This window comes from Denticeps clupeoides, chromosome 9 (assembly GCF_900700375.1).
Source record: "Denticeps clupeoides chromosome 9, fDenClu1.1, whole genome shotgun sequence".
Lineage (NCBI taxonomy): Eukaryota > Metazoa > Chordata > Actinopteri > Clupeiformes > Denticipitidae > Denticeps > Denticeps clupeoides.
In genome coordinates, this window is record NC_041715.1 from 7580653 (window position 1) to 7596409 (window position 15757).

Genomic DNA, 15757 nt, shown 5'->3' on the forward strand with positions numbered 1-15757 from the left:
GGCAAACACTGATGAATAAGAAACTGCCAACACATCTAATGTCTACATAATGACATGGTAAAGTAGACAGTGAGTGCAATTTATGTATACATTAAAAAAGCATAATAATAATATATTACTTTTTTTTGCTGCCCTACCTACCAAAAGTATTCTACAGAGAGCAGTTATTTTCACTGTCACCTCTGGTGATGACATACTTAAATGGTCAATCTATCAAGAAGCCATTTATTTTTTTACCTTTCAGGCAATGAAAATGCCTCCTATGACAATATATCGTCAATCAATCTTCACAATGTGCTGCAAAATATTTCCCCTCCGTTTGCAAGTCCCATTTACACTGGACTGCATGTGTTCCTTCACAGGGCTTTGCTCTACATGTTATTTTTAAAATATATTCATTTATTTTTATTTTTTGACATCCATAAACCACTGGATGGAATGAGATTTAATTTTGTATGTACTTTAGAATTAAAAATCAATTCAAACATGAATTTAACTTTAATAATACTAGTCAGATTTTTTTAAACAGATGAAATCAGTAGATATTGTAATATTACTGCCCAAGATTGAGTGTTGCAAAGTACAGTCTGAACCGTGTTTTTATTGTGATAGATGTTTGTCCATTTAAATCTATTAATGGTTGTTGTGACAATAAAGACTTTCATGATGTAATAGCTCCATCTGGCATTCAGCTGAACCATAAGCAACATCATTCAGGGAGCTGCTTGTCACATAACTATTATTCCAAACAATGTCATAAGGGTGTCATAATGCTTTTTAAAGAGGCATGTGACACATTGTCAGTTCAACGTTTTCTCTGATACTCTAATTGGTGCTAAGTGTAAAGCGCTAGAGGAATAATAACTAATAACTATATCACAACATCAGTAGGTGAACAAACAAAATGAATAAATCAGAATAGGAACCAGGCATATCCACTGCAGTGAGGGAATAATTGAGCTCTTTCTCACTGTCACTCCCATGCTCTTGCTGGTCTGTGACAATGCATCCATTAATATAAATTAAAGGCACCATTTAACACTGTCCTGTTCAATCACCAATCCGCTGTCAGTCTGCTGTCTGGAGCAAAAATCACACCCAAATGAATGTCTGTCTGTTTAACAGGTCGATTTGTGTTCATCCACTGGCATGCACAGGGATGATAGAGGGTGCATGAGACAAGAAAACACAATCTCGATATAACATGAGCCCACAGTTTAATGCAGTACTTCAGCCCAAATGTACCTATTTTAAAATATTATTTGCTGTACAATGCTGATTGATGCTATTTGGTGAAACAGATGACATCTATGGTCTGCAATCTGATTTTAATCTTACAAATCCTATTTTAATGCAGAATGTTAAAACCCTATTAATTAAACAATGTATATGTGATTGCTTTTACCATCCTACAGTCCTTGGTAAATATAGAATGTTTGTAAATGCCAGATTATGGATTTTGGGAGCAGGGATTCTGGGTACCTGCTGGATATGGGTGATAGGATGAGGTGTGCTTTCATTGACAAGCCTAATTAAAACACTGCAAATTTGACCTTTAAAGCCACAACTCTTCCCAAACATGACAAACACTTAATCCGAGATTATGTGTTTGTGTATAGACACACACACACATACACATAATCTCTGATATATAGTGTATATTGTGCTTTAGTAGTTTCTTGAAAATATTGTGTTATGTACATATATAGAGTAATCAACTTATGTACCGTATGTCTTATGGAATAACATAAATGCACTTCTTAACCCTTAAAAAAGTTATTGTCATATGTGACACACCACAACACCCCCTTAAATTTTTTACTCTTTGTTATATTGCAGATTTTTGCTAAAGTTATTTTTTCCTCATGAATTACACACAGCACTACATATTGACAGAAATACACAGACTTGTTGACATTTTTGCAGATTTATTAACAAAGAAAACATGGGCCTAAGTATCCAGACCATTTGCTCAGTATTTAGTAGAAGAACCCTTTTGATCTAATACAGCCACAAGTCTTTTGGGGAAAGATTTTCACACATAGATTTGGACATCCTCTGCCATTCCTCCTTGCAGATCCTCTCCAGTTCTGGCAGGTTGGATGGTAAACATTGGTGGACAGCCATTTTTAGGTTTCAGCATAGATGCTTAATTGGGTTTCAATCAGGGCTCTGGCTGGGCCATTCAAGAACAGTCACAGAGTTGGTATGAAGTTCCATGTGGACTCTCATGTGTCTTGCACTGACGAGAAAAGGCCCGATTGGTGGAGCTTTGCATTGATGGTTGACTTTGTACAACTTTCTCCCATCTCCCGACTGCATCTCTAGAGCTCAGCCACAGTGACCTTTGGGTTCTTTGACTCTCTCATCAAGGCTCTTTATCAAGTCCAATTAGTATAATCAAACACAGCTGGACTCAAATGAAGGTGTAGAACCATCTTAAGGATGATCAGAATAAATGGTCAGTATGGAGTTGGAGTTAAATATATGAGTGTCACAGTGTAGGTGATATTATACCATGTGATATTTAAGTTTTTCTTTGCTAATAGATCTGCAAAAATGTCAACAATTCTGTGCTTTTCTGTCAATATGGTGCTGTGTGCACATTAAAAAATGAACTTAAATCATTTTAGCAAAAGGACTGCAAGATAACAAATTGTGCAATTTTTAAGAGAGTCTGAATATTTTCCATATCCACTGTATGTTACAGGCTCCTTACTGTAAGTATAATAATATACTGTATACTGTAAGTATAATAAAATATGTCGGCATGGGGTTAATGTTCATGGGAAGGGTTTAGACCATTTACAATAAACTACAGTCACATATATACTTTGGTGTTGAGAGGCTGGAATTGAACTAGACATGTAGGCTGTGAACTAGACAACGTGTGACCTTCGCAACCATCTACAGGCGAGGTGGTCAATATTAGAGGCTGAAGAGCACTTCAGAAACTCCACTTACAGCAGTAATTATGTTCGCTCTGCCATCCCTTCCATCAGTAATTGCGATTCACAAAGAGAGTGCCTTCCATAAAATACCTGTTCTGAACCCCCACCCCCCATTATTTTTGGTGCTGTATGAAGAGATACAGCAGTCAACATTAAGCTCCAAGAATTTCTGCCGTGAATCTGTATGATTGCTGTGTGATTCATTTAATATCTCAGGAGTTACACCACATCATGTCTGAAATGGCTGTGTATTGCAATATGAATATGGAAGTTAATAAAATAAATAAATAACATTTTCCCATACATTCTGGTCAAATAGGCTTTCTATGTGTGTGTGCGTGTGTGTGTAAAAAAAAAAAATATATATATATATATAATAGATTCTTATTATATTAGAGGGGTATGAAACACTGTCATGAACTACTTGAGATTAAATTTCAGACAGGTCAAAAACAGTGCGTAGATCAATGCTGGTAAAATGTCAGACTCATTCACAAAACAAGATTTTTAGATCAATCACAAGATTTTTAACTGTTGTTCCATACATTATACAGAAATTGCTTCCTGGGTGCATTTAAATGCATCCTAGAAAGAAGAATGCAGTGCAGTCCTACTGCTGCTAAAAGGTTTTGGCAAAACTGGTGCTACTTCTCTTGTTGTATCAGTCTTTCTCTGATTGGTTCTTGGCTCGCTAGATTGATGTTGCTCAGTTGGGCTAATCAAACCAACCAAATCAATAGCCATTCTCCCACTCGCATCAAAACCTGACCATGATGCATTGCCTTTAAGGGGTTATTGTCACAAAAAGTCATTTTATTCCCTCTGGTCAGGAGGTGATGATTTTTCTGAGAGATAAATGTTCCTTGTTTTAGATAATAAATCAATGAGAGTCCATGTGGTCATTTCATACTTACACTGCACTTCTTTGGCATTATCTTCTCCTCCAAAATTCAATTAATCCACCAGCATTCAAAATGTCTCAAAATGCTTTTTCATGATAATTTTGCTTATATTATGTACGGCTTAAAAATAAGTAATTTTGCACATTGGAATCCATTTAATTTCACTGACAATTTTTATTTATTTTTTTATTATTATTATTATTGGAAATGCTTTAAACTCTACGTTGTAATGGAAACATGTTTAATTCTTTATTGTAAAAGGTGCTGCGAGTGGTGCGGCTCATCAAGATCTCTCCAGCTCTGGAGGACTTTGTTTACAAGATCTTCGGTCCAGGGAAGAAGCTGGGCAGTCTGGTGGTGTTCACAGCCAGCCTGCTCATCGTCATGTCTGCCATCAGCCTGCAGATGTTCTGCTTTGTGGAGGAGCTGGACCGCTTCACCACTTTCCCAAGGGTAATTACTCACACACACACATAAACACGCACACACGCACACTCAACCTGCATGCAGACTTACACACCTCAAGTGCAGACAGTGAGCGATTCGTACGTCCAGACGGATGCAAATGCTCGGTCACTCTCTCACACACCCACACAGGCCATAAAAGTGTGACATGCATGTTGTAAATGAATTATTATACCACAGCTAGCTGTGGCTGTAGCCATACGCTGTTTTTCAAAGAAGACACCATCTAGCCTTTGGCCTTTAAAGTATTCACTCGGGCAGAGAGTGAAATTTAATCAGCTTATTGCACGACGGTGAAAAAACATTATTCTTTTTTCTCACTTTAAATGATGCAAAAAAATTTATATTGCTGTGACGTCTTTCACACACATGATGAATTAGAAAATTTACAATTAAATAAACAACTGACCACTGAAATAATGTGGTGTGATACCAAGGCAGGGGGCCAAGATTTGAGCTGGGATGGCAGGGCCCTTTTTCCCAGGATGGGCTCCATCACCTGATCCATAAGTGATATGGATAGTGGGTGTGTTAGGGTGGGTGAGTGATATTATGAAACTATTATCAGCGCAGGCAATCATAAAAATCACCTTTGAACTGCTAATAATACAATGTCAAGGTCATGTTATACGTTTCTATATCGATGCTGGCCTGCTGATTAATGGCATTCGGCCATTGGCCTAGAGCTTGTCACAGCAGCACACAAGCTTTAACATGTAAAATGTGTTTATTTTATTTTTGAGCAAAAAATATGTGGTAAAGTGTTATGTTAAATTCTTTTATATTCTAAATGTTGTGCTAAATTATTATAAATTAAATCAAAGCCAAGGCACATATTTCTTTAAAACAAAAAATAAAGAACAACCTTTATTGTAGTGCTAGTAAAGCCAGCGCTCCCAGCACCGTAAATCTGTAATATCTAATTTGTCAGCATATGCGCCACTAGGCTCTGTGATACAGCGCGTTCATGAGATGCTTTCTCATTAGCCAAATCTTTTTATCCGGCATCTTTTTGCAAGGGTTGGGGGTGGCGGGACGCTGAAGGGCTCCTATAAACAGCTGCTGCTCATTTCCCCAGCTCTTCATTCTGGGTGGCACAATAACCACCGGAGATAATGGTGTTTACCCGTTACCCCCGCAAACAGACCTGTTGTAGGATGATCGCTATCGCGCTGTCGGCCAGCCGTGGAGAGGGTGGCCAGGCTTAATGTGCGCCCCAGGGCCGAACTGTGCCAGAACCTTCATTTGACTCCTATAGGGCAAAATGAATAATAATAATAAAACTTAAACACATACACACACAAACAAGAGACCCAAACCCCTGCTGACCACAGAAGCAAAAAAATTTGCTGTTCAGAGTTTTCATGTTTTAATGAATCCTGTGGTGGTTTGTTTAGAAAACCAAAAATCTTTCATCGTGTGCCCCGTGGAACGGTTGTGTTCAGATTACAATTGTGTAATACAGACACATCGCTGCCAGGAAACAGCTGAAATGCAGTGATTATTGTGCAACTAATGCTGGGCAACAATTAAGTATTGAGTGAGTTATTAATCACAATTAATTGCATTGTTGTGTGTGACGTTCAGTAATAAATTCAAAATTCTTTCTGTATTTATTTATCTTTATAAACCATTGTGGCAGTGAGACATTGTACAATGACATTTTTAAGTGTCATACAAGATGTATGACAAAACAAGGAAGCATTCACAAGACTACTCACAAGAGAGGGGATTTTACTTGAAACAAAGGCCCAAAATACAGGACGTAACACAACCATTTACATACAACGACCTGGCAAAGACTACACATGATAGGACGGCATTTAAACACTTTAAACAGGGCGACAACGATGACAACACAAAATTCATTCATTCATGTTCATCCTGTGTAATGTTTCCTGATCGTGTTCACCTGTGTCTGATCATATAAAGCTGCCCTGTTTGTGTCTGCTCACCCCCAGGTCATTGTTACATGTTACTTGTTACTGGATGTCTCTCCTGTCCTGTTCATCATGTATTAAACCCTTGTTTCGTGACGTTGTGCGTATGCATCCTTCTTCATCATTATGTCCAGCCATCATTCCAGCTCATCTGCCTCGCCATGTCAACGAGCATGACAACTCCGGTCCAGAACACCAGATTAGGACACCCCTCCAGAGTCAGGCCATGACACAGCTCTTAAATTCTGACATTTCTAAAAACCCTTCCTAACACAATTTCCAGGTCTGAAAAAGAGGACATGTTCATGGAAAAGAGGTTTGTCACCCTAAACACTGACACAAAGAGCACCAAGTCACTGTGTCATTTCCGTGATGTTTTCTGTCCGCCATAAATTTTCTCTTCCGGTTCATGTAATGACACCCATCCTAAGCCAGTACTTATCAACATTCCACCCGTTCTGTGACCCAAGGTTTATATGTGTATATCCAAATGTATTCAGACCCAGACATTGAAATTAAAATAACAATAACACAACAGTTAAATTATTTATAGGTCCCCAGACATGAAAATTGTTTTTGCTTTTATATCGGTCTCAGTGGTCCCCTAAAACTATATCTGCAGTCTCTTTCCAAAATTCAGCCATGGTACAGAATTACAGCCATTTTTAGGCAGTCTCACATTGAGATTTCCCCAGAATGTGCTGTTTCTGTGTGTAGCTAATGCTAACGAGGAGGAGAAGTTGAAGGCGCATTCATGGAAATGACGTCACAGAGCTCAATGTTTGCAGCAAACAGGAAGTTTTTGCTGCAAGAACCCACTGGTTCTTTAGAGTCTCCCATGACAGAACAAAAAACAAAACAAAACATTTGTGCTTATTTTTTTACATCCAATCACAGAGCAACTGCAATGCTGCACACGTTTGGAAGCCATGATGTTCGGTGGAGGTAATATTATAGGTAATATTATGCGTACAAAGCATGAGAAACGGGAGGTAACCTTTCCACTTATGACGACACAAGGGGCCAAATTCGAGATCCAACCTTCTGAGCCGCCGGCGAAGCAGAATGGCCAAAGCCCTCTTTATACATATCACCATTTCTACCCACTGCAGGACCATAGACAGGCTAAGGGAAGTTAAATCATCTCACAAAGTGAAATTTTCATAATTGGGGACCTTTAACTAATGCGCTGAAGCGATAATAATGTGGTAACGTGCCTGGCACCAATTACAGCATATTGCCATACCTCTACTAACAACTCTACAGAAAATGTGATACACGTTTACAAAAAGGCTTCTCGAGGATGCAGTAGTTTTCTAGATGAAATTGTGGTGAGCCCAGCCATACTTGCTAAGCTTGAGGCTTGTTCGCTTGTCGGAGGTGTCCTCTGGCTTTACATAAATAATTAGGAATAACAAGAAAGACATTTCAAAATGTCTGCACATGTAATGCATTGACCTCCGTTGGTTTCAGTCATCCAGAATGGAGGAGAAGCGTGCGTGAGAGCTGTCAGTACACAAGTTCCGTCCATTTTAAACAATTTATAAAACATTGTGTCCTGGCGTCATTTTGAAAATAATGAAATACTGATAACAGAAGCCATTTTTCTCAATTAGTGTCAGACTGTATGCCTGGAAGTAATCAATTCACATTTTATGCTAAAGTGATTAGCATTTGTTGTTTCCAGTTGAATGAATGAGCTTAAATGAAGATTGTCTAATTAGTGGCAGCACATTCAATCCCCGTCCTCAGTGTGGAGCTCTGTTATGGGATTTGCATGTTGTACATTGTTTTTTTGCTGACTGTACGGCGGTGTGAACGCTGCCACATTTTGCTTCCTTTCTGCTTCCTTTATTCTCCCCGTTGTGGCCTCTTCCACCTACCCTCTGTAATGTGCTTTTTCCCCCCTGCCCTTAACAATGTACCCATAAGTTCTTTTATGAATTGCGCAGCTCTACAGTATTGCCTGTACCTGCTTCTTGTGGCGTCTGCTCACTTCAAATTGCCTGTTCGGTGTGCAGCAGGGCTGGAGTCAGCGGGAGCCTCTTGACATTTTCAGTCCTTTGTCGCTGATTGTGAGCAGGCTTGAAAAGCCAAGAGTGAAATGTTCACAGTTTATTGGAAGGGACGTCCTTTGTTGACCCCAAGCCTGTGTTCCTTCTGTTCCCCCAGGCGTTCATGTCCATGTTTCAGATCTTAACTCAGGAGGGCTGGGTGGACGTCATGGATCAGACCCTGGTCGCGGTCGGCCACATGTGGGCTCCGGTCGTTGCCATCTACTTCATTCTTTATCATCTGTTTGCTACCCTGGTAATTTACTTATTCTGTCTTATTCCTGCCTGCAAGAGATTTTCTTCATAAAAAGAATTCAGTCAGAATGTAGTAAGACCCCCTTAAATGTTTCACTCTTTGTTATATTGCATCCATTTGCTAAGTTCATGTTTTTCCTTATCAATGTACACACAGCTCCCCATATTGACAGAAAAACACAGAATTGTGGACATTTTTGCAGATTTATTAACTTAGGACTGTGATATTTCAGTTTTTCTTTGTTAATAAATCTGCAAAAATGTCAACAATTTTGTCTTTTTCTTTCACTATGGGGTGTGTATGCTGTGTGTACATTAATTAGAAAAAAATTTAAGGGGGTACGAATACTTTTCATACCCACTGTACATATTTAGACATGATTACTGTGGTCTGTGTTACCATTACTTGGTTAAACTAGCTGGATTGTATTACCTGTAACAAACCATGCTTTTTTAACTATATATTTTTAACTATATTAACATACAGTACAAGAATGTATACATTTTGTATGTATGTAAAATCCAAAGCAGTGACATTTTTGGTATTTGCTCAGAAAGAAATTTGCTCTCATAAAAGCCCAGAAATCAATTGTCCTAGTGTACAACGTGGCGCTAAACAAGTAATAGAGAGTGAGGGACTATGGCTCAGGAATGAAAATTGAAAAAATGGAAAGGAGAGGGAGCGATAGATAGAGCATGTAATCAGGCAGAGGGTGACTCACAACTCATCCTTGCAGCAAGTGATTTCTCCCCCATCACCACAAATTTGAAAACATTTTCACTGAAATATCCTCTTCTTTTAATAACAGTGCATGAAGGACTCCCAAAATTTAAAATGTGTAAAATACCTACTCAGATATATATACAGATATTTTGGTGATTGAATCAGGTACCGTTGTCAAGTTACATGATACCCAACACAGAGAATTGTAAAGTGTTATTTCAGACAAAATTAAAATAAAAAAATTATATTCACAAATTACAAATATGTTTGAGCAGCCATGATCAAGTGTTGTCAAAAAACGATTCTCTATTTGATAAGTGGCTGTGAGTGGCCTTTCATTATTGGCTATCCGTGTGGACGTGAGTCACACAGCAGACCCCCTTTCCAGAATATTCCATCCAGGCCCAGCGGGCCTAAAACTACCCCTCTGAAGAATCAAAAACAGTCATAACAACGCATTGATGTCTTTTTCCTTTGTAAGGAATCGTTGGTTCCTGTTATATTTTTATCTGAATTAATTATCACATGTAGCAAATGGCCCAGCCCTGTTAATGGTATCTAATATTTTTTATTATTGTGTTTTAGACTTACACTTATTTATCTTTTCCAGATACTGCTGAGCTTGTTTGTGGCCGTCATTCTAGACAATCTTGAGTTGGATGAAGATTTGAAAAAGCTGAAGCAGGTATGAGAAGATTTTTTTAATTGTGATGATTATGATGACCATATAGATCATGTGAGAGGTATAATGACATTATCGCAAGACTCATATCGCAAACATTTTTTTCATGTCCTTTAACATCACAATACTCACCATATTCAGATTCGTGTAAATCTGAGTGTTTAAATCACAATGTCTGAAAACACTGATAGGGTTTGTAAATTTGATGTAAATGATAGGGATGCACATTCAAGTGTTCGAAGTTTTAAAATCCAGGAGCGCCATGCAGGTATGACTCATCAAGCATTTAGCCAGAGTGAGCGTGACCCAGCGACACTCCCTGATTGCAAAGGGACAGGATGGGTGCGCTGCTACCGTGGCAACCGTTTGATGTGTGAACCTTAATTAGGCGCCTCCTCTGCTGGATGCAGATGAGCCGCTGTGTGTGACGAACAGCTAGCCGAATGGCTTTCAAATGCAACCTGAGCCGCAATTTGGATCCCAGCATCTGTAGGCTTTTTTTTTTTTTTTTTATTTCCCCCAGATTCCCCAAGGTGGCGGCAGGCTTTATTGTGGCCACATCTTTAGACGTCCTGTTTGGTTATCCCTCAGCTACAGATGACTGATCGTCAGCTGCTGCTGTAAAATTGCCTATTTTACAGGTGCTTTAGTCACAGACGGGAGCGGCTAAAAGTAGACTCCTATATTGTGATTGCTTTTTGTGAAGGGGGGGCTGGGGGGGGTTAAGGGATTGTGCCTTTTTTATAAACATTTGCCAACAAACCAATTTTCAGAGCTGACCTTCATTGTAACAAGTCTTGTTTTCCTTTGATGTGGAACAAACAGTCCCGTGATGGGATTTTTTGCGTTTTTTTCCCATTCTTTTGTCTCATAGTTAATTTGTGTGATTTATGCTGAAATGGAAAAATATTTCATTGGATTTGAAATGGTAAGCTTTTGCGCCAAAAATATATTTTATATGCCTATGCTAGGCTTGAGTATCAATTTAAATCTGTTGATTCCAAATGTTACCATGAACAAAAAAACCTGACGGTTGTCATTGCCATGGTTATACTGTGTAAAATTAAACCTTCTTATTTGTTTCTGTCACGACTGAGGGGGGAATGGAGACAATAGACACAGAGAGTGGAGAAAAAAGAACAGTTTATTGGGAATGGGCATAAAAAAGCCACCATACCTTGTGCTGAAAAAAGTCTGGTTCAGCTGTAAGTAGAGTCTGTGCTCCTTGTCACCACTGCCTGCCAGTCTGCCTTCACAAGTCCTACGCCTTGCACATGGCCACGAGCACTTTCCTGCTCTCCTGCAGGCCAGCAGTCCTGGACACTCACAAGCTCATGTATGTCACATAAAAACACAAACAGAGGACATCACACAAACCAGTTAGAGGGAGACACGGGGGATGGGGAACCGCTCTCTCCTGCACCTGCACCCCCTGTGGCGTCCAGGGGAGCTGTTACATCACAGGTACATGCTACTATCTGGAGTCAAATAAGGATTTGGTCACATCAAGAGACCTCAAGCATGCACGCACAGCATGTTGCAGAAGCCGGTAGTCATTTAGTGTTAGGACTGTCAGGCAGGGAAAAGGACGGAAATGCAGACAGGGTACAGAGACCCTCACATGGACAAAACCATAAATACACAAAACAGGGTAAAATAGGATTTATACACGTAATAGAAGGTAAACACAACAAGGAACTCAGGAACACAAGACAAGAAAAAACATTCCTGTCAGGAGTAAATACTGTATAAATACTGTAAAATATAGTATATGCGGTTTTTAGTGCTACCATGGAAATACATGGGCTACAGTAAACACAGACCAAGTGCTGCCATGCAGTGAGAAGGTGGGTTTTACACGACCAGGTCTTCAGTTGTTTCCTGAAAGTGTTGATTAAGTCAGAGGCATAGACAGCATGTCTGGCATCTTGGTTGGCTCTCTGTGAGAGCTGCCTGGGTGATAGGCTGGAAGACATTGAAGCTCTGAGGTAAAGAGCTAGAAGGATGTATTTAAAAAGGTCTGTGGTATGTTTATTATTTTATTTTAGCTATATATTGATATACATTTTTCAAATAGGAAAAATACATAAATAGAAATATAGAAATACAAACACGTTTTACAAATTGTGTATTACATATCTTCATTTCAAAACAAATTTGTCATAGTGAAGTTTTAGATAGAAATTAAGTTTAGGGTATATAAAAAGTTACTTTTTAGTACATGTTAAGGTACATAAAAATTGCAATAAAAACCACCGTGACCTGGTGCCACCTTTAAAGTGCAAATGGAAAGCACTGTTAATCTATGCCCGGTTGATCTGCTATCGTCCTGGTTGACCTGGTTCTGTTGTTTGTTGAACTGTTTGGAACTGTTTGGAACAGTAGACCTTATTTTGCCTCTACTATGTGCTTTAATGTATACGGTTGACAAAAGATGACAAAACAAATCTTGACCTGACATGAGATTATTTCAATTTATTTCAACAAGGAGAGTTCAGAACTCTCATACTATGAACCTCAAATACTCCAGGCAAAACTCCAAATCCTAAACTGATTCATATTTACACTCCAATCTCACAGGAAACCCCACATCACCTTGACCTTCAGATCAGTCGAGGCAACCTACTGAATTTTTGCATATTGCTAATCTTAGGAATCCCAGTTCACTGCTGGCATGATTTGTGGATCTGCCAATTAGAGGGGAGCTTTTCAGCATATTAATGAAAACATCTAATTTCATTCCGTGGCCAAATTGTAGGGTTGAGAATGAGTGTGATGAAACCGCATTGCAAATTTTTTTGGCCCAAACAGAATGACAGACAGACAGAGAATGCTCTTCAGAGATGGAGAGGCTAACTCATAAACATGTTGAACATCTCCCAACTGGTGCGATGGAGTGAATTCAGAGGACAGAAATGTGATCCCGTGGTATACAGGGCTTCTGCTGCAACCTTTAGGAAACAAAAAATCTGTTGACAGCAGAATAGTATTAAACCCCTAATAAAGTGAAAGTGAAAGTGAAGTGATTGTCATTGTGAAACACTGCAGCACAGCACACGGTGAAACAACAAAATGTGTCCTCTGCATTTAATCATCAACCCTTGGTGAGCAGTGGACAGCCATGATAGGCACCTGGGGAGCAGTGTGTGGGGACGGTGCTTTGCTCAGTGGCACCTTGGCGGCTCGGGATTCGAACCGGCAACCATCTGATTACAGGGCTGCTTCCTTAACCGCCAGGCCACCACTGCCTCCTTAGGGTTCACAACATGGGTGCTTTGTCTGGAATGCATGTTCCAGAAGTCACGTTTAAGCTTCTCCCATTAGAGGTCGCAACAGCGGACCAATTGCTTGAAAAATACCCTTCCAGACACAACCCTTTTACCTTGACTTGGTTCACTTGCATTCCAGAATATAAGTTTGTTTAATGGGCCTGAAAGATTCCCTTTTCTATTGAAATGTTGTGTGTAAATGTTTAGAAAATATTTGTTATGGTTATCTGATCTGTTTGATTTATAGATTTGTAATGTAGCATTACATTTACAGCATTTATCAGATGCCCTTAACCAGAGCGACTTATAATCAGTATTTACAGGGACAGTACCCCCCCTGGAGCAACTTAGGGTTAAGTGTCTTGCTCAGGGACACAATGGTACTAAGTGTGATTTGAACCTGAGTCTTCTGGTTCATAGGCGAGTGTGTTACCCACTAGGTCACTACAACAACAACAACAACAACATTTATTTCTTATATAACCCAAAATCACATACAGTATGTCTCAATGGGCTTTGACAGGCCTTACAGTTGACACCCCCCACACTTGTCCCTTCTGCACACAAGGAAAAACTCCACACAAAAAAAAACTAGGAGAGAGAAAAAAAAAAGAAAGGAAGAAACCTTGGGAAGGAGTGATACAGAGAGGGACCCCCTTCCAGGGTAGAGTGAGCCTGCAAATGGTGTCAGTGCAGGGTTGGGGATGATATAATAATAAATCCTACAGTTGTAGGGTTGGAGAAGTCCAAAATGTAGTCCAGTGTCATGGTATAGATTACGTGTCCATAATGATGTTACTGGTCCACTTGAAGATCCCTGAAGCTGTAGTTGTAACGGTGGTGGTGGCTGTGGTGACCCTCTGGTTTGTTTCATGGTATGTCCTTGTTTAGCAGTTGTCAGGAACCAGGATTTATTTGCTGGTCTCTTCACTGGGGTCTGCCAGTAGTCTGGGTGCTTGATTCCGTGTCTCGGAGAAAAACAAACAGAAGCAGTGGCAGACGGTGGCACTGTACGACCGATACTGAAATATGTGGTTATAGTGGTATATTGGTGCTACAGTGGCCCGGTACCCTAACTAGGACAGCCTAACTAGGGTGAATTTAACTTTGTCTGTGTCTAACAGGGGGACTCTGTGATAAACTGGACTTTATAATTGACACTGCGTCAAAGTGAAGTGAAATGAGGGTCTAGGACTTTAACAAAAAGCCAGAGAAAACAGATTTAAACACTGAGACTGTGTCTGAGTCCTGGACACTGACAGGCAAGCTGTTCCACAACTGCGGAGCTCTATAGGAGAAGGATCTGCTCCCAGCTGTGACCTTATGTACTTTTGGTACCAGTAGTGACCCCGCACCCATTGATCGAAGGGGGCGTGGCAGTTCGTAAAGAACTAAAAGTTCGCTCAGGTATTGCGGGGCGAGACCATTTAGATCTTTATAGGTCAAAAGTAGGATTTTGTAGTCAATCCTAAATTTGATGAGTAACCAGTGCAGTGATTGTAAGACTGGGGTGATGTAGTCAAATTTCCTAGTTCTAGTTAGAACTCTGGCTGCAACATTCTGTACTAGCTGGAGTTTACTCATGCACCGACTAGAGCATCCAGACAGTAATGCATTGCAGTAATCTAACCTTTATGTAATAAATCCAACTTTTCTGCATCATGCATTGAAATGATATTTCTTATTTCGCAATATTTCTAAGGTGAAAGAATGCTATCCTAGTAACATTATCTACATGCAAACTGAATTGGAGACCTGCATCAATGATGACACCTAGACCCTTTAATTCAATACTTGGTGAAATAGAAAGGCTATCCAGGGTTATGGTGTAGTCAGCCAGCTTATGCCTGGCTGCTTGAGGCCCAAGTACAAGAGCTTCTGTCTTGTCACTACCACCCCTTGCATGTGAAAACATTGTGCATGATGCCTCATTTTTATTTTAACCTTGATTTTTTTCGTCTATTATCAAAGCATTCTTCACAAATGATGAATTATAGCAAAACAAATTCAATCAAATATATTACATGTAGCGGATATTGAGAATATCCGCTACATGTCATTTGTTTATGGATTTTTCTAACCAATTAACATATTATGCTATTTAACAATGTTTTTACCATCCATTGACATATGATAATTGCTATAAATATTCCTGCAGGTGAGATATTCATTTCCTTCCACCCCTCAGGCTGTACTTCATGTGTACTTTGATTGGGCCTGACTGGCTCCATAATTGCTCTACAAACCTCTCCTTCTCTTCCCCATGTCTGTGCTGGGGTCGCTGTCCTGGGTGCTGAAATATTATACTCTAAAGACTAAATTTGATACGGAATGTGTCAAGCTTTAATAGTGATTCTAACATGAAACATATACCATTGTAAATATTACTTGCAACAACAAGGTAACAGCATGATCAGTAATATTATTAAACCATTTGTCATAATTTTCTGAACTTGGGAATAAAGAGGCTTGCATCTGTCAGCACAGGCATGCTATTCATCTTGATTTGAAGCCC

The 15757-nt window shown here is 39.5% G+C and overlaps 1 protein-coding gene across 4 annotated transcripts in view; it reads left to right on the forward strand.

Moving 5' to 3' along the window:
• Window positions 1-15757, forward strand: part of nalcn (sodium leak channel, non-selective) — a 79909-nt gene that overhangs the window by 29449 nt on the left and 34703 nt on the right. For all 4 annotated transcript variants that reach the window (XM_028991883.1, XM_028991884.1, XM_028991885.1 and 1 more), the window contains exons 16-18: window positions 4115-4306; window positions 8431-8568; window positions 9902-9976. In XM_028991883.1, coding sequence (XP_028847716.1) covers window positions 4115-4306; window positions 8431-8568; window positions 9902-9976 — 405 coding nt within the window. The remainder of the gene's footprint in view (window positions 1-4114; window positions 4307-8430; window positions 8569-9901; window positions 9977-15757) is intronic.